The sequence below is a fragment of the Nothobranchius furzeri genome, chromosome 12 (genome assembly GCF_043380555.1).
Source record: "Nothobranchius furzeri strain GRZ-AD chromosome 12, NfurGRZ-RIMD1, whole genome shotgun sequence".
Classification (NCBI taxonomy): Eukaryota; Metazoa; Chordata; class Actinopteri; order Cyprinodontiformes; family Nothobranchiidae; genus Nothobranchius; species Nothobranchius furzeri.
In genome coordinates, this window is record NC_091752.1 from 2,980,243 (window position 1) to 2,999,948 (window position 19,706).

General features: G+C 42.1%; 1 protein-coding gene across 2 annotated transcripts in view; it reads left to right on the forward strand.

Annotated features, from left to right (window-relative positions):
* Positions 1 to 19,704, forward strand: part of LOC139062043 (spectrin alpha chain, non-erythrocytic 1-like) — a 205,023-nt gene extending 185,319 nt beyond the window's left edge. Inside the window, exons 2-7 of one of the 2 annotated variants that reach the window (XM_070542151.1) lie at positions 18,219 to 18,341; positions 18,412 to 18,629; positions 18,742 to 18,818; positions 18,903 to 19,007; positions 19,083 to 19,115; positions 19,188 to 19,704. In XM_070542151.1, the coding sequence (XP_070398252.1) occupies positions 18,219 to 18,341; positions 18,412 to 18,629; positions 18,742 to 18,818; positions 18,903 to 18,909 (425 nt within the window). In that variant the 3' untranslated portion in view covers positions 18,910 to 19,007; positions 19,083 to 19,115; positions 19,188 to 19,704. Of the gene's footprint in view, positions 1 to 18,218; positions 18,342 to 18,411; positions 18,630 to 18,713; positions 18,819 to 18,902; positions 19,008 to 19,082; positions 19,116 to 19,187 lie in introns of both variants that reach the window. The other variant, XM_070542153.1, reaches the window with a different exon arrangement.
* Positions 19,705 to 19,706: the final 2 nt, after the last annotated feature.

Consider the following 19,706-nt stretch of genomic DNA (forward strand, 5'->3'; position numbering starts at 1 on the left):
CGTCTGTTGAACATGATTCGTTGAAGAGCCTCGTGTGGTGGAGATCCTGGCACCATGAGCTCTTTATCACTGGTCATTGCATCAAGTGGTCCATGGTCACATTTGCCACGGGTCCATTCGTGCTTCCCTGTGACATGGTGAAGCACATCCACCCACATGTCCTAACAGAAAAAATAAGTTTTATTAGAAAACTTTACATGTGACAGAAGCGCTCACCAACAGAAACACGAGAGCTGGCACGATTATGAAAAGAAAGGTAATTATGTCAATGTGCATTGTTGTCTTGTTGTCCAAAAGATGTCACAATACTTACATTAAACATATCACGATGTTGTGCTTTCTGGCAAATGTACCAAAATTGGTTGAAGATGTCATTCAGCCACACAAGTAGGATGGAAATTCCCTTTAGGATCCCAGCCCGTGAACAAGGATAAAACAACAATTCCATCTTTTAGTTCTTTTTAAAACATAGAAGGGTTTTATTTACCTGCAACGTTTTGTTTGCGGCTGCAAACTTCGTCAGCCTGACAAAGTTTTCATAACAGTTCTATTCTGTTATGAAAACAATAAATAAAAGTAGAATTAATATATTGTTTTAAGACTTTGGAGTTTAAAAAAAGAGTGTAGATAAGAATAGGGCTGGGCAATATGGCCTCAAATCTATATTGCGATATAATCTGAAGCATGTGCAGTAACGATATATATATTGCAATATATTTTTTCATCTGTTTATAGATGTCAAATTAACATGCTTTTACATATCCTCATGTGGCTAATATATGCCACTTGAGGCATATAGGCCTCCTCCTCCGCCCACTCCATGCTTGCAGTCACTGCCATTCTGTTGTCCCATTGTCAGCAGGGTGCACATCTTAGTGACGTCATGTGTTATCACAATATCGCCGTATTGCGATATAGCCAAAAACTATCATTACCCAATTTTATATCATTTCTACCTTATATCGTTTATATTGCCCACCCCTAGATAAGAAGACATTGCAACTCACACACTGTTGAGTAAGTTGTTTGCTTGGCCCTCATCAATTTGGACTGCATCCGTAGCTAGATCCATGGATTTGAAACTACAGACAACACAATAATATTTGTTGTACGTAAAGATAAATACTGGAACTTACCTGAAATGGCACTGATTCTAAAGAGATAAATGTGGAGCCTAATACATTTGTCATTAATTATTTCTGCAAATAACAACAATCTGCTGTGAATTGACACTTCACTACATAAATAAATATATATAATGACCTATATTTGCTTATCTATTGTGTTTTTATCTTTTTTGCACATAGTACAGCAGTAAATTCCTGCGTATATGGCAAGACTTCTCATGAACAAATTTACCTTTCTTCAAAAGGATCCAAATCTTGGTCATCAGCTAAGGCCTCAACACCAGCCATTAGAAAATCTTCCCTGTAAAGATAATGTCAGAAGTGTTTGGTGGTGTGATGTTAGTTCTGAACCAAGTGTGGATATGCAAGGTGTAATTTAATGTATGAAATTACATAGCACAAAAACGTGAATATTTGTTTTACAGAAAAGATACTAACCCCTCAGACACTGGTTCAGTTGGAGATAATCGATGCGACATTTTAGCTGCTGTTCTCTTACTGGGTGTCGAGGTTGACTGCTCATAACCTCCCTGAATTGCAGTTTCAGGAGCCTGCTTCTTCCGGTAGCTGGAAAACACATTTTTAAACAAAAATGTCAACAAGTTGGTTGAGACTCTACACCTTCTGTTTACATAGATCAATAATGGCTAAGCTTCTTTACCTGTGGCACAACTAGTAATATGAAAATGCATGTCAGTCATTAAAAATTATTTATCATTTTCACAAACATATTTTATTCTGACCTACATTCAACAGGACAAATTTAGAAAAATAAACACAAACTTCTGCACAACTTTACTTTTAGTCAAACGTGTTGTTATGGCTGACTTATTATTTATTCTTATGTAGCACAGCAATAGCGCTAGGAAAATATATTCCAATGGGGTTCTGTTACACAAACCCCACGAATAACATTATCTACTAAAGTAACAGTCCTGCTTAGAGGTTGGACTGTAGATCAAATATGACATAATTCTAAAAACTCATCTTTGGTTTGGAAAATGTCCATTCTCTTCTGTGGTACATACAAACTGAAGCGTGATCGCAGCTAATATGATCGCAGCTAACATGCTACGCACGCTAGCTCTCTCCGGCTGAGCGGTGACGTCATATAATCAAATCAAGCTGTTTACTTTTCTCGTCAGAATAAACTGAGCACCCATTTATCTCCAAAAACATGTGGTGTCGTCCACAAAACGTAGAAGTGATCCGGTTACTCCTTAGTTGCTTTTAGCTTTTTCAAACTGATCAGGAAGCCATATGCTAAACACCGTTAGCTTAGATAAGTTTCTTGTTCATCTGCACAAAGATTTGTTAGGTTACCTAAATCAGCATTATCTAAATCCATAAGTTTTATTTTATTTTCTCAAATTGTGCAGATACAGCTCTGATATGTGTACCTACTTGTTACTGAAACCTACAGCAGAAATAAGGAGACCAGCTAATACAACTCTTACCTGGTCACTAGAAAATGAGCCATGTCCGCATCCTTTTTCAGGCACCAAATCCAGTTGAAGCAGCCTCCATTCTTCCAGAGCGTAACCAATAGATATTCAGGTCCCTGACCGACTTTTATATTTTCTTTTTGACTCTCGAGATGCCGCTGATAAAACCTTCTTCTTTGTGCCACTTTAGTGGGCTTTGAGTTGCGCTTGGTCGTTTGCTAGTTGTAGAATCCATTTCCAGGGTTCTTCCTCTACTGTTTGGGGTTTTAACGTGGCTAGTAGTGAAAGACGCGTTACCGCCACCTAGCAAGCTTCCAAATGTTTTTCCGGGTTTGAACCTTGTCGAGAACGCGCTTGAAGCGTCAATTAACGTCACATCCGTAAAACAGCGTGGGAAATTCGGATCAGGAATGTTTTGCATTTTGCAGCACACAGCCTGATTAACAAAATGGAATGATAAACTGGTTTCATCATTCTTTTTAGTTTAAAATGCTTCATCACCCATAAGCTTCACAAGAATGAACATGTACTTTTTGTTTTTGGACAATTCCTGCCCCATGCTCCTTTAATGTTGTTTGGATACATTTTAGTGGAAATTTTGCTGTTCTTGTTGCCTGGGGAATGCAGCAGATGAAAATCCGGCTTGTTTTTTATTCTTGATTTTTTTATTTGTCTGGAACTTAAATACTTGAGAGCAGTGGTGCCCCTAAAAATGATTTTACAGGGGGCTCAGTAAAAATTTGGGGGTGGCAGGTACCAACAATTTTCTCGGAGTGGCCATGGGCACCCCTTGGTGGGGCGCTGCTAAGCAGGACTGGTCTCAAGTAAGGAAGATGTTATGGAAGGACTTGCTGCTAGAACTGTGTGGCACCTTGTTCTTGAAGGTTTTTACACCAGCCTATGTTCTCTATTAGGAGCCTAAGTCACGCCCATCTACTTCTGGACCATGAGTCCCCAGAAGAACGAAAAAATGAATGCAAGCATGGAATTCACATATGATGTCTGTGAATTTTAAAGACTCATTTTGAAAGAAAGTGCATATTTCAAAGAAAGCGCATATTTTCGAATGGGGGAAATGCTATTTTAGGTTTTGTGTAAAAATAAGTCCAAGACTACAATGCGCTTCATGAAAGTGATGCCATCGAACCAGACACGGAGAAAAACTGAGGGAAAATGGCTGTAAGTTTAGGGAACTTGAAATGCTTCCTACAGGAGGAAGGAACCAGCATAAATCTGGCCATGTAGTAAGTAGCAGCTACGCTAGGTGAGAGGAGATTATGTGGTGACGTCATATTTACGATGTGTCGATGTCTGATTTCTTAGTCAGTCAGTACGTGACAGGCATCATTAGTTTTCATTTAAATTGCAGTACAACATGTGTGCGTTTCAGGGCGAAAGGCAAAGCTGATTAGAAAATAGCCCTTTTAGCCCCGTTGACTTGCATTCCTTTTTTCGTTCGAGTTGACCAGAAAGGGAGGAGACTTGACTCCCAATTGTATTGCTGTACTGACCACCAGTGTTCATTTTTTCACGATGAGATAATGTTTGTGAACAAACATGAAACGAAAACTTAAATTTGTTCCACTGTAAATCCTAAATATTGCCAAATTTTGATCGACATTTTCATCCACAAATAAGACGACAACAAAAACTGACAGTCACAAAAATCCAATCAAAAAATGCAAACTATAGAATTGTTTAACAGATTTGTCATTTATTCAGAAAAATTATGTATTTGCGTCTTCTTCAACTGTGTATGGTGGACTGCCCCGTTGACTGACATCTGTAGCTCTGAGTATGTCACATTCGTAGTCCAATAGCATGCAGAGACAGTTTAGACAACCCACAACTGAGCTCTCTACTGTATAGGTTGTGGCCAGCCTATATACTGACATATACAGGTCCTTCTAAAAAAATCAGCATATTGTGATAAAGTTCATTATTGTCTGTAATGTACTGAGAAACATTACTTTCATATATATTAGATTCATTACACACAACTGAAGTAGTTCAAGCCTTTTATTGTCTCTAATATTGATGATTTTGGCGTACAGCTCATGAAAACCAAAAATTCCCATCTCAAAAAATTTGCATATTTCATCCAACCAATAAAAGAAAAGTGTTTTTAATACAAAATAAGTCAACCTTCAAATAATTATGTTCAGGTATGCACTCAATACTTGGTCGGGAATCCTTTAGCAGAAATGACTGCTTCAGTGCGGCGTGGCATGGAGGCAACCAGCCTGTGGCACTGCTGAGGTGTTATGGAGGCCCAGGATGCTTCGATAGCGGCCTTAAGCTCATCCAGAGTGTTGGGTCTGGCGTCTCTCAACTTTCTCTTCACAATATCCCACAGGTTCTCTACGGGGTTCAGGTCAGGAGAGTTGGCAGGCCAATAGGGCACAGTAATACCATGGTCAGTAAACCATTTACCAGTGGTTGTGGCACTGTGAGCAGGTGCCAGGTCATGCTGAAATATGAAATCTTCATCTCCATAACGCTTTTCAGCAGATGGAAGCACAAAGTGCTCCAACATCTCCTGATAGCTAGCTGCATTGACCCTGCCCTTGATAAAACACAGTGGACCAACACCAGCAGCTGACATGGCACCCCAGACCATCACTGACTGTGGGTAATTGACACTGGACTTCAGGCATGTTGGCATTTCCCTCTGCCCAGTCTTCCTCCAGAGTCTGGCACCTTGATTTCCGAAGGACATACAAAATTTGCTTTCATCCGAAAAAAGTACTTTGGACCACTGAGCAACAGTCCAGTGCTGCTTCTCTGTAGCCCAGGTCAGGCGCTTCTGCCGCTGTTTCTGGTTCAAAAGTGGCTTGACCTGGGGAATGCGGCACCTGTAGCCCATTTCCTGCACATGCCTGTACACGGTGGCTCTGGATGTTTCTACCCCAGGCTCAGTCCACTGCTTCTGCAGGTCCCCCAAGGTCTGGAATTGGTCCTTCTCCACAATCTTCCTCAGGGTCCGGTCACCTCTTCTTGTTGTGCAGCGTTTTCTGCCACACTTTTTCCTTCCCACAGACTTCCCACTGAGGTGTCTTGATGCAGCACTCTGGGAACAGCCTATTCGTTCAGGCATAGGCGTAATTTTAACCGGGGACGCCGGGGACATGTCCCCGGCAAAATTCGTGATCGGCAGCTGTGTCCCCCCCCCCCACTTTCAAAAAAGCCTGCTGATGAGGATTTTTGTTTTACCAGCTCAGATCTTATACCAGGGGTCGGCAACCTGTTCCCATCAAAGAGCCATTATTACCCGTTTCCCACGGTAAAGAAAACACCGCAGCAGCTGCAGCGTTGCGGGCGGGGCCTACCCTCAGACAGCAGAGCGCTGCTCACAACAGGTGACAGCAGCCGGGAGCATCGCACCCGTGGGGGATTCAACACCCACACTTTTCCAGCTGTTTTGCTCACCTCCACACCAGTCTGGTTTCTTTACGTCGCACTCACTCTGTTTGCCTCATCTCCTTCTTCACCTCCCGCTTCTGACAGCCGATGTCGGGTTTCCAGGAGAGCAGGAGAGGGAGGGACGGAAGAGCTCGACTGAATTCATAATTTTACATCTTGAATTTAGCTGTACAAAGTCTGAGTTTGATAAAGTGAAGAACAACAATTTGCAGAGGTTTATAACTGGCGCGGCGCCAGGTTTTCATTTTTGGGTGGGCCACGGTAATTTTGGACAGACCTTAATAAGCAGTGACTTAAGTGAAGCAGGCAGGTCGCGCTAGAAAATTTAGTTTAAAAAGACGTCATAAATGTTTTCCCCCGTCATTTTTATTTCTAAAATATGAAGTAAAAACTCACAATTTAATTTTCATTCATTTGTCATTAATATGTAGTCTACACCCGTGCGTTAAGTGGACCATCTTCCAGTAAAAGCTAAGCGTCCAGCCCACCTCTCCAAATGCGTAAAATGTGCATCAGCCGCTAGGCGTGCCGCGCGCACCATCAGCTGATCAGCCCAGACAAAAGCAGAGCAAATAGAGAAAGAATAGAGGATAATTGTGTCTGGATGTGGATGGAGATTACATTTTACAGCAGCCTGATCATCATTTAAATACGTAAACCATCACCTGTCTTCTATCCACGCTATCAGCATTATTTTAATTGGTGTGTGTGTGTGTGTGTGTGTGTGTGTGTGTGTGTGTGTGTGTGTGTGTGTGTGTGTGTGTGTGTGTGTGTGTGTGTGTTTTCCACTTCAAACACTGGTCTAACCAACCAGACCAGCGTGTCCAGTAACATATTAATGTTACAATTAAACTTGATTAACCCCAGAGCCGTGCGCACTGCGCTGTACTGACTGTAAATGAGGGGAAACTATTTAATCGGATCCTTTTCTTTTCAACATGGTTTAATGTAAAGTTTCATTCAGTACAAACTTTAGTTACACCAATCTAACGAGACAGAGCCTGGATTTGTATTCTGAACAGTTTAAACATGTTTGAAACGGAGACGTGCGTGACGCGTCTAAAATTCTCACCTGCTCCGCTATTATGGAAATTAAACTAACAAGATGAATAACATGAAATTATTTTAGGCACAGACAACATCCCCCACACTTTTGAAAAGTTTGCAACGCGCCTGATCGCTCATGTACGTCTTAATTATCTTTCATTAGACGATAATCAATAAAACAATTTATATAAAATGGATCCAGAAGTTGTAGCCCGTCTCTGCCTTCAATTTTTGGTATTTTTCACCCTGTTGATGGTTTTACTGAGCAGGTGCCACTTTTGTCCTATGTTTCTTTTTAAAACATGTTTAGACTGTTCAGAATACAAATCCAGGCTCTGTCACGTTTGATTGGTGTAATTAAACTTTGTAGGTGGGGAAGGTCAGAAAGCAGCTCAGAAGCGCCGATATGATTACGCACAGGCGTGACGCATCAACCCGGTCTCACAGTAAGACCAGGTTGGAACTGTTCAGGTTTACGCAGACAATCTTTACATTTAGAATTAGCTTACAGATGTAAAATTAATGCAGTAAAATATAAAGCTTTTTATTTAAATATCCATTCATTATTTCACAAGCACAGAGAGCCGCATCAGAAGGATGGAAGAGCCGCATGCGGTTCCAGAGCCGCCGACCCCTGTGCTAGCCTACTTTATTGTCCCCAGCAATTTTTAAACCCCACTCAAGTGTATGGTTATTGTCCCCAGCTATTCTGAAAACAAACTGACGCCCTTGCGTTCAGGAATTTCTTTCTGTGTCTTACCCTCTTGCTTGAGGGCGTCAATGATGTCCTTCTGGACAGCAGTCAGGTCGACAGTCTTACCCATGATTGCGGTTTTGAGTAATGAACCAGGCTGGGAGGTTTTAAAAGCCTCAGGAATCTTTTGCAGGTGTTTAGAGTTGATTCAGATGATTAGGTTAATAGCTCGTTTAGAGAACCTTTTTGTGATATGCTAATTTTTTGAGATGGGAATTTTGAGTTTTCATGAGCTGTATGACAAAATTATCAATATTAGTGTAAAGGGTTAATTTACATCTATTTAAGGAACCATAAGACATGAGATTCTATAGTAAATATGAAATCAATCTTATGGATCTTTGGGTACTTTTAACCTGAAGACTGGAACTTTTTATTGCAGGGATTATGTAACACTTCGTTTTAACTGAGAGACAACAGAAGAGAGAGTCACCTTTAAAACGTTTAAGAAGATTTATTTCTAAACAATTTTAAACAAGACTAACTCTAAATTCTAAGTGAATGGATGGATCTTGGTGTGAATGAGACGTGAGATGAATGGTGTATGTGTGAGTGATGCTGTCATCAGAACTCTCGTATCCGGAGAAGCAAGTCTGAATGATGTGATGTTTTGCTCTTAAGCTATGATCGGCGTTTCATAAACACTTAAGACGCCATACTTTCGCTCCACACATACCCTTCAGATGAGACCTCCGTACAGATCCAGAATGCCAGGTCCTCAGACCCCCCTTTCGGTACCGGAGCCGATGAAACAGCGTCAGCAGTACAACAGACTAGTCTTTGGATTGTCTCCAGGTCAAAAGCGACAGTTGGTTGACAGCGTCAGATGGACCCGGAGGGTCAGTGAGTTCAGCTTTTATTCTGAAAGGAACCGTTGCTTGGTTGGTAAAATGCAACAGATTTTATCCAGCTTTTTGTTTCTTTGCTTAAAAAGGAAGTCCGGGTGGCCGGTCCAATACCTCTCTTACCCCCAAATTCCACTACCTCCGCTCCGCTCCGCTCCGCTCCGCTCCGCTCCGGTCCGCCCCCGCCTTCCGCAGCCGCTCGCTTCCGAACTCAATTTTTACTGGTACCCGCTCTACAACGGCTCCGCTCCGGTGCGGAGACCTGAGGGGGGCAAACAAGCATGCGCGGGATTTTCGAGATCTTGCGATACAGTCCGAGCAATAAACGCGGAAGTTAGATCCAAACACCCGTTGTGCGGGAGAAGCATCGGAAATGAGCTGTTTAATCTGCCCATCATTGTGTTGAGAGATCAGCAGTGTTTGGATCAACAAAGTGTGACTACTTTGATAGTGGAAACTGTATTTATGGCTTATTTTTGTGCATTTAAACTTCAGCCGCCATTGATAGTTGTTAAAAGTTGTTAAACCTGTGCATATGAAACAAAAAACGCCTTTTGTTTAGCGATTTATTGTGAAAAACGGAGGATGTGCTTGCTCCTTTTCCTGTTGGGACGTTGTGATTTCTGTCCATTTACTGCGGAGGTGCTCCGGCGTCCGGCAAAAATAGGATCGATTCTATTTTTGCCGGACGCCGGAACAGAGGGCGCCGCACGGCGCCGCACTGCCGGAGCACGGCCGCAGTAGTGGAATTGCTCTGATTGACTAGAACGGGACCGATTTTGCTCCGGCGTTCGTGTCGGAGCGGAGCGCAGCGGAGCGGAGGTAGTGGAATTTGGGGGTTAGAATGCGGTGAGCTGAACTAAGATGGCGTGGGGACTGGTTTTATTAATCTGGATGTTTTGATTTACGGTCGAATCAAAGTTGGCAGATTTATAAACACCACAGAGATTATGCCACGCTTCAGAAAGGAAGGTTCTGATTGGATGAGTAAAAGCAATGTGTCATGCGTTAACACTACGTGTATCCGGATGCAGCTAGATTAAAGTCATATTACTTATTAAAGCATACTAATCATAACATTGTCATTTCACAGATTGGTCAACATTTTATTATTGACTAACACTTTGTTTGATTAGCTTTATTAAAAATAGAGTTCTTCGATTTATTCAAAAGAAAGAGTCCTTTGTCTTCATTCTTCTCTTGGGCTGGAAAGGAAGCAGTTTAGAAGCAAATGCATGAGACCTTGAGGCAGTATCTCATGCAGATTAGTTCTTGCTGAGGAGAGGGGGAAATGACTTTTAGGTGGAAAACATCCCATTTCATCCCGTTACATTAGAAACAATAAACGCCTTGAACTACTTCAGTTGTGTGTAATGAATCTAATATATATGAAAGTCTAATGTTTATCAGTACATTACAGACAATAATGAACTTTATCACAATATGCAAATCTTTTGAAAAGGACTTGCATAGGATAGCTTGCAAGAGTAGTTAACATTCACAAAGTTGATTAAAAACTAATGATGTAGTTAACAATATTGTTCAACTCATAAATCAAAGAATTTGGAAAAACATCTTGAAGTATTTCATAGTGCCCTAATTATGGGATGCGTTAGTATTCTACAAACCAAATGTTTTCTGCAACATCAGTCATTTCTATGCATGTGTTACAAAAACATAACTCTGCTAATGTTCACAATAAAATAATGCATCGAAACACACTTCTCATCAAACGTGCTGTTTTACGTAGATACCCGTAGAGATATTCAGTGGTTGTGCAGTTCCTGTCAGAAAGGTGTTTTATACGGGGAGGGGGGAGACTGAGAGGGATTTAGATGAGCAGTGTTCTAGTCATCACCTTTGCTTCTCTGCTCATATTTTGAGCCCATGCTATCTATTAATTTTATGCCGCCTATATTTGAGAAGCTCTATAAATATGCATAACAGCCAGATGATGAAATTCCTATCTAAAGAACTGCAAAGTAAGAGGATCTATCGAGTTGCTCTGAGATGAAGACAAATCCTGATGGCTTTTCTAATTGAGCGCAGGAGTGCAGCTGGGAATCATCTCCAGCATTTTAGCTGTAGCCAAAGGAAATAAACCAGGGCTTCAAGCTTAACGATGTTTGTGTGATAACAAATGGCGTGGACTAACAGGAAAGCAGCAGGGCAAACTCATCCATCCATTTATAAGCATGCAGTGTTGAAAACGTTCATCGTCTAACACATCAAGTCGGGCTGAGCTGCGGGGTTCTGCAGGAAAGCACATAGATGAATACGCAGCAATCATTCTAAGATGGTTATTTCATAAAAAGTCAACCCGACATTAAAGAGGCCAAAAATCTTCTAAGAATTGTGATTTTAGGGGATTTTGGCCATAATTTTGTTCATTTTCCCCCAAAGTGTGGTTTTATTCATGAGTGTTTTCAACACAAAGACGTACAACACCTTTTTTCGTGCCTGTGAGAGTCGTTCTTAAGGCTGTGTATTAGATTTCTTTGGTCGTTTATGCATAAAATTAATTAACAGTGATGCTAATTTCAGCAGCATTGCAGCAAATCCTCCTTAGGCGGTACCTTTCTTTTCCATCTAGTCAGCTGAAAGCTCATCAGAGTAGCATTCCCAGTCTCATCTGAGGAGCGCACAAGTCACAAGCATGGGTCTTAGTGAAATAAAGTCGTTGCTTTTTAACTGAGCCAGACTCGTGTGAGAATCTACCCTCCACTCATTTCTGCAGCAGTCAACATTCTTTTTTTAGGTCGTCCTTGTCTCAACACCTTGTGAGAGCAGCCTTTGTGTGCTGCTTGGATTATTGTGTGATCTCAGCAGGAAATTAATACCAAGGCTCCGGAATAAGCCTTCTAATCCAACGAGCAGGTCTAATAATCTTCTTGCCTACATTCCACTTTGGTCTGAAGTGCAGGATCCCTGCTCTAAATTGGTCTGAGTGAGTCATCGTGGTACTCCTGAATTGGTGCAATATCCCTGCAACGGCTGTGTGGAGGCATTTACAGGTCAGCCATAACATTATGACCGGATGCTTCAACTTGACTGGTCTAAAGCAGCCCGGTCTGCTTCATCAGGTTGAGTTTAGATTCTGGTTCTCAGAGTTTGGCAGCAGAGTTTCTGGATATTGTGAAAAGTGGAGTTTGTTTAGAAACTACATACAGCAGATGTCTGGTGGATGGTTTTCCAAGGTTTTCTTCCTTAATAGTTGAAAAAGGATTTCTAATATTAAACTAATTTATTCCACAAATGTTTTATTTTGGATACATTTTCGAGGTAAACCTTAGTTTTTTTTTAAAGATTGGTCTTTTCCTGTTTGCTAAATGATGGGACAGACTAACATGGAAAACCCATCCCTGCTCGTTATAAAATGTCTGCACTTAAGCTTTTGAGCCTCAGACTTTTTCTTTTTGGGGTCACAATTAATTGTTTCAGATTCGCAAACAAAATTCCACACCAAAGTAGCTGGAAATGGCCATAAAACTGAGTAAAGACAAAATGCTGTTTCACTCTGCAATTTGGGGTTGGAAAACAGTCTAAACCAACCATTTTCCATGTAAAAACAGAAACTCCACCCCGGTTAAACCATGAAGAGGTAATTAACCACATTATTTGAACAAGTGGATCTCCGTTCCACCAGCTATACCCAGACCTGTTCACAAGCAAACCTGTAGAATTAAGACGTCACTTCTGGGCTGCATGGTGGTGCAGTGGTTAGCACTGTTTCCTCGCAGCACGAAGGTTGCAGGTTCGAAACTCGGCTGCGGCCTTTCTGCGTGGAGTTGCCTGTTCTCCCCATGCATGCGTGGTTCCTCCAGGTACTCCGGTTTCCCCCACAGATCACATCATGCCCTATAGGTTATAATTGTAAGTCGCTTTGGATAAAAGCGTCTGCCTAATAAATAAGCATAAACTTCAGCAGAACCTGTTTGACAATCAGATTTATTTATATATAGTACCTACCACCACCTTATCGGCGGCCAAAGGTGCTGAACAGCACATAAAAACAAGGATAAAAAAACATAATAAATAAAAAAAGAGTAAAATTGATAAAAAAAATTAATAGAAAAGTGCAAGTAAAAAAGTAATTAAAAGCCATACCGTACAAAAGGTAAAAATACAAAAGCCAGGGTCAACAATGTTGACACAAAGTAGGCTGAAATCCAGTGATAAAGGCTGGTGATTTCTTTTTTTGTTTTGATTGGGCACATTTATACCAGCTGCTGACAGGTGTGCTAACCATATGCCACCACTAGGGGATGCCAAATTGCTATTCTTACTATAGAATCAACGTTTTCTACATCAATACCCAATGAAGCTAAATAAAAAGGCATAAAAAAGCTAAATAAACTTATCAAGAAAAACACACAGTAACAGCAAGACAATATAATCCTACCCACAGAAGCAGCCATTTAAATTCAAGCTCAGTCAACAATATAAGTACCATTACTCTCCCTGCAAAACTCAACGAATTCAGCAGCAAAACAAGCAATGCTAATTTCATAAAGTCAAAAGTGTTAATTAATTCTCATCTTTGCTTGTTCATGGTCATAATAATCTGTGTATTAAAAAAATGCTCTTGGTTCATTTAGTCAGTCAAATTCTGTGGGCGACGGTGGCACAGGAGTTAAGTGCTCGCCCCGTAATCGGAAGGTTGCAGGTTCGAGCCCCGCTCAGTCTGTCGCTGTCGTTGTGTCCTTGGGCAAGACACTTAACCCATGCTGCCTGCTGGTGGTGGTCGGAGGGACCGTTGGCGCCAGTGCTCGGCAGCCTCGCCTCTGTCAGTGTGCCCCAGGGCAGCTGTGGCTACATCGTAGCTCATCACCACCAGCGTGTGAATGTGTGTGTGTGTGTGAATGGGTGAATGACTGATTGTGGTGTAAAGTGCCTTGAGGGGTTCCAGGACTCTAGAAGGCACTATATCAAATACAGGCCACTTACCATTTAATCCAATACCCCAACGTTACACTGAATTGATTCCTGGCTGTCTTGTTTTTACCTGCTGGAGAGTGTTTACATATCACTGACGCCACATTTCATCATTTTCCAGGTTCTTCATAATAAAAATACTCCATGAGGTGTACTCGGCTGCTCTAAAACAAAGAACAGTGGACTGTGGAGAGCTTCGGTTTCAGGTGAACATCCTGAGCAGAGCTGTGACTCCGCCCAGTTTCGGTCGCTATACCTCTGAGATCAAAGACACTCTCTCCTATTTGTTTTGGAAGAAGATCCAGCATGCATGTGTCAGTTATAGCATAGGTCTATGGTAAAGATTGCTGCACCCATAAGGAACAGGAAATACGTCAAAAGATGATTCGGTTGTGAGAAAGTAGAATATTTTCTTCACTTAAGTGCAGATACATTAAACACAGCATTTATAGTCTGTATTATTCAATTCAATAATACTTTATTGATCCCAGAGGGAAATTAGGGTGTGTACATCGTTTAGTTTAATTCTTCCTGTGAGACTGGTGGGGCGGCGCCCTCTTTGGACAAGCCGCCACTGGCTAAAGCTTGGTTTATGCTTGACGCATTCACTTTCCGCTTGGTGATGCGGCTCGCGGATGGAACGCGCTTCACAACTCGCAGCGTTTATGGTCCGTGCGGTTTGTCTCTGCGGTGAGCCAATATTCTCCCAAACTGTAGGGGGCAGCATGGAGCTCTATGGCATGCATCCAACACTACACCATAGTAGAAGAAGAAATTACTGTTTACATCATGGCATTTCAGCATATTTAACAGCGTTCTCGTCTTTTCCGACAGTGCGAGCTATTTCTCTCCAAGAATTATTAACAACATGTTGATCACGGTGATCTCTGAGAGCTGAATCCTACAAATGTCTGTATTTATGAACCTCTGCCATACTAGTTCTTGCCGGTCCGCCATGTTTTTCCGCGTCCGTCCGTCCGCGTGGTTAGAAATTTTCTGAGGTGCGCGATGCGGAAATTCTGGGCCGTGCGGAGGCGCGGTGGAGGGGCGTGGTTGTTAAAATGACGCAAAATGACGCAACTTTTCCGCGCGGAGCCGTGCGGACCTCGCGGACGCGTCAAGCATCAACCAACCTTAAAAGCTCTCAAATAGAACCACAATATGCATTCTAAAGAAATCCAACTGCACATAACCTAAAACAACATCTAAAACTCTGCCGAGACCATAAGGTAAGAGGTCATGATTCAACAATAAGAAAGCAGGAAGCAAAAATGGAAAAAAAAAAAAAAGTTAAAACTCTACTGACATAAAACAAAACATCTTGATGAATACTTTTGACTTTTGAGAAAATATTACATGGGCTGACATGGTGGTAGTGGTGTGATGGTCTGGGGTTGATCTGCTGCTTCAGGACTTGAAACACTTCCTGAAGGAACCTGTCTGACCTTTGACCTTAAACAGACCATTCATGCTGGAAAGTCCAACAATGTGGCTGAATTAAAACAATTTAGCAAGGACAAATGGGTCAAAGTACCTCCACAGTGATGAGAGAGACTCATTAGCAGTCATCACAAGTCCGATGCGTGTAGTAGTTGCTGCCAAAATGTTACAACCAGTAAGTAAGATTAGGGGGATTACTTAATCCCACACAGCCAGGTGAATTTGGATAACTGTACTTTGTGTTTGCTCTGGGTATTTTTGGCTGACCATACCACAATTAGTTAGCTGATCTGAATCTTTTAAGAAGGCAAACATGTAAGGGAACAAATATTCCCTCACAGTACTTTATATAACAACTCTGTGGCAACGAGAGCAACTATTAAAAATGTAATCCTTGCTCGTTCAATATGCAATTTCCCTAAATTGCTGATTAAATCTCCTAAAACTCTGAGAAAAAGACTGAGATGTTGAGACCAATTAATGACACCGATGAGATGCACTTAACATGCATTCCTGGGAAATTCTGTGTATGAAAAGAGGTGAAGTTAAAGATAAAATGAATGTATTATATAAAAAAGATGAGATCTTGATAAAGTGATGTGCAAATTGAGGTCTCTTTATTTTACTGCTATTCAGGTCGCTATGTCTGGTTCTGCTCTAATGGCTCACCACTAGATGATCTGGTTAAAGCCGTTAATTTGAAAGAGATGTGTGCCTGAAATCCAGCAGCACTTGATTCATAGGAAAGAATGTAAAGATTTATGGATTTTATTAGTGATCATAAACAATGACATCTCTGGATGACGCTGGAGCAGAGAACAGAGAACGTGAATCCCTGGTGAATAACGAGTTATTTTATAGGAACACGATGATTGTGAAAACTCATCAGTGTCATGTTGTTTTTTAGCATTATGCGTTGTTTAGCTTTTATGACAGCTCATAATATGCAATTCTGCTAACTGACCATCTTCGCTTCTGGACCTTGAAGAACATTAAATATTAAAAGTTATCAGGAAAGCCCTCATCATTTCTCTGATGCTTTGGGAACAAAGACAGTCACATAGATGTCTGTGCTTAAATCACTTTTCTGAGAACATAGCCCAAAATTACATTTAGATCAACAAAAGTAAATTGATCAGCATCATTTTGACAAAACTGATTTAAAACCTTTTACGCAGTAAAACCCCCAAATAATTATTAAACACTTATTTTAATTCAGTTGATTATGGCTACATATGCATCCTTGCCATTTTAACTGATATTTTAGGCCCTTTTCCACTTTCTGAACTTCAAAACCTGACTCTCCTGTTGTGCACGTCTCCATTTTATTGTGCCGGCCCAAAAGAAATCTAGAGAGGAGCCAGACTCCTCCTCTGTTTCATTCTGCGCAGAGAAAGGATCTGCGAACTCTCCTATTCAATTAACCCCACCCATGAGAATTATAACCGAGCCAAACAGCTCTGAGTAGCGTACGTCACACACAAGCCCCCACAATGCCGCTCTAAAAATGGTCCCATCCCGGAAGTAAGAAAAATTGCAGTTCCACCCTCATCCGCTGGGGGCTGGTGCCAGAAGCGAGCAAATCCTCATTGACTCCCATGTTAAAAATGCCGATTTCACAGCAGAAATAAACATGTTTACAGCCTGGTGCCAAAACATGTTTTTTGTCTAAATTATCTAGTTTATACTCATGACAACTCTGAGGGGGGTGAATTTTTTTCTCACTCTTCTGTTTAAGTGTATTGAAAGCCTAAAATTCTGTATAATTAATGAGCATCAGACCCACGTGACCACAGAGCTAGCTCCGTGGAAAGGCCTCAGTACAGCCTCGGCCCCTCCTGGAAGCTGTTTCGGGATTTTGAGTCTCTGTGCTTGTGAATTCTGTTTTGGATATTATTTGTGCAATTGTTGGACAAAATGACTTGCAGTGGTATTAATTGCACTAATAGAGCGTCCAAGGAGTCTCCACTTCATTTTTTTCGGTAAGTTAAAATCTATATTCGTATTTTATGTCACTGCCACCTTTAAACTAGCTGAGTTTACCGAAGTAGCTAGCTAACTATCAGTTTAACATGTAGCATGTACTGTTTAACCATGAAATTTAAATGTAAAATACGGTAAAATAATTAATAGGGCATATTTAGATGGGTAATATGGTACAAGATCAAAATGGGTTGAAATATGACGGAGCGCTAAGAGGGAGACTTCTGTGTCCATTCTTCCACCCGGTAATCCCCAGCGGTCAGGCCGGGCAGCCTGACCGATCCGGCGCCTACTTGCTGCGCCTAGCTGCTGCGCGGGCTGACCGCTCGTGGAGCTCTCAGAGACAGATCTGACCGGAGAAATACTGCAGCTCGGTGAGAAGTCTATAGGGCATACAGCGTTTCCCTTAAATCCCACCGCCACGCCGACAAGATCCCAAGTTTCTTTGTTTTTGTTGGCGCTGTTTACCGAAGAAGCAGCGGGAACTAATATGTTGTCGCTTGTGATCACAGCCGGCGGGTAGCAAGTATGTACAGTCTATGATTTTACCGCTCCCTCCTGCAGTCTTCCCCTATTAAAATTTAAAATGTGTAACTTCATGTATTGGGATGAATGACTAATATTCATGTTAACTAAAACGTTAGGCATTTAGGGGGAAAAAACAAAATAATAAACATTATACAGATGTCAAATACATCAAACTGTAATTAAACTATATATTTTCAAAGTCTCGATTCTGGATAAAATCCAACAACATATGCTTTATAAATAAACACTACACATGGCTTTTACACACACACACACACACACACACACACACACACACACACACGTTACATTGTGATTTCTTAGTAAATATTCTATTTGGCGAGAGATAAATTTGATTGTATTTATCCTAGTGAATCTATAATTAAACGGGTAAACTAGCAGTAGTACATCCAACATCAAAGAAAGTAAAATGTTATTATCAGGAGAGGGAGAATGATTAAGTGGTTAGCAGCAGTGTGCTAGACGATGGCCCCCTCCATGAGGCCACCACAGCTCAGCAGAACATCATTGTTGCTTCTTCTGGGGAGAAAAACACTTACAGAAAAAATAAAGTTAACAGCTGAAATAGCAGGAAATAATACAGTTAAAGAGCAGATTGTAGAAGAAAGAAACCCCTGGGTTAAACTTGTCTGTCTACTGCATAATGCTGAACTCAAACATGTGTCCTCAGGGAAGGACCTGATTGGTGTCCAGAACCTGCTGAAGAAGCACGAGGCTCTGCAGGCTGAGATCACAGGTCATGAACCTCGCATCAAGGCTGTCACCCAGAAAGGAGAGACCATAGTGGAGGAAGGTAGAGCAGGTCTGGTCCTGACATGTTTCTGAGGTGTCTGCAGGTTCTGGCTCACTTTGTTTGGGTCCAGGTCACTTCGCTGGTTCAGAACCCTCGGCCCGTCAGAACATTCTTATCCACCACGTTCTAACACCAGACCTGTTAACCCAACAGCAACAAGTGGCTCCAACTGACGATGAGACCGGGAAGGAGCTGGTTCTGGCTCTGTACGACTACCAGGAGAAGAGTCCTCGAGAGGTCACCATGAAGAAGGGCGACATCCTCACGCTGCTCAACAGCACCAACAAGGTTCGTGTGCCCTTCACAGCCGAGGAACGACCTCCAGTTCAGAGCGAACATCTCCACACCTGCTTTGTGTTTGTGTGACTTTAGGTTGTTTTACTTGAACTCGCGTCTTTAGCTGAATGAGGATGGAGAGACGGGTCGGACCTGGAGCAGGTCGAGGTCTTGCAGAAGAAGTTTGACGACTTCCAGAAGGTCGGACTTTTCCTCCTCTCCGTCTTCCAGCAGCAGCTGTCAGATCAGCTCAGGTGATAATCAGCAGGTGCTTTTGTCCTGCAGGACCTGAAGGCCAACGAGTCCCGCCTGAGGGACATCAACAAGGTGGCATCTGAACTGGAGTCAGAAGGTCTGATGGCTGAGGAGGCTCCTATGGTTCAGGCTCAGGTGAGCGTCACCTGTCTGCAGCAGCTGGTCCCTCTCACTTCCTGGTTTGTTAACTCTGCTCGTCTCTGTTTGTAGCAACAAGAACATCTGGGTTCTGCTCCTGGAAAGGTGCGTGTTGTCCTCCGCCTCCACCAGAACCAGACGTGGTGTTTTTGTTACCACTCATTTGTTTGTTTACAGGATGAAGCCGACTCTGACCCCGGCTTTCCACGGGAGTCGTCAGCAGCACGTTACTGCAGCAGCACGTCATAGCTGCTGATAGGAACCGCTGTGGTCAACAGAACCTTTTCCACTAGAGCCGTCAGCAGCGCGAGTCGGCCGCGTCTCAGGAGCAGCATGTCGCGGCCTTTACGCGCCGGTTCTATTTTCTACGCGCGACGCCTCTGAAACGGGTCAAGTTCGACATTTTTGGGGAAGGAAAGACAGGAAATCGGACGCGGAAATTGAGAGAAGCTACCGAGATTTTCAGAATAAAGAACCTACTGCCTTCCGGTTGCTTTACTTTTAAAAACAGTTACTAACTGTGCGGCCCCGTGAGAAGTTATCACCTAGCTAGCGGTCTCCTTTGTTTTTCAGGTCCGTATTGGCGATTATAAAATGGACAGAACATAAAACACAAACCATGTTGTAGTTTTCTCCTGCTTGTTGTTGTGTTTACTGACGAAGTCCAATCCAATCCAATCCAATCCAGTTTATTTA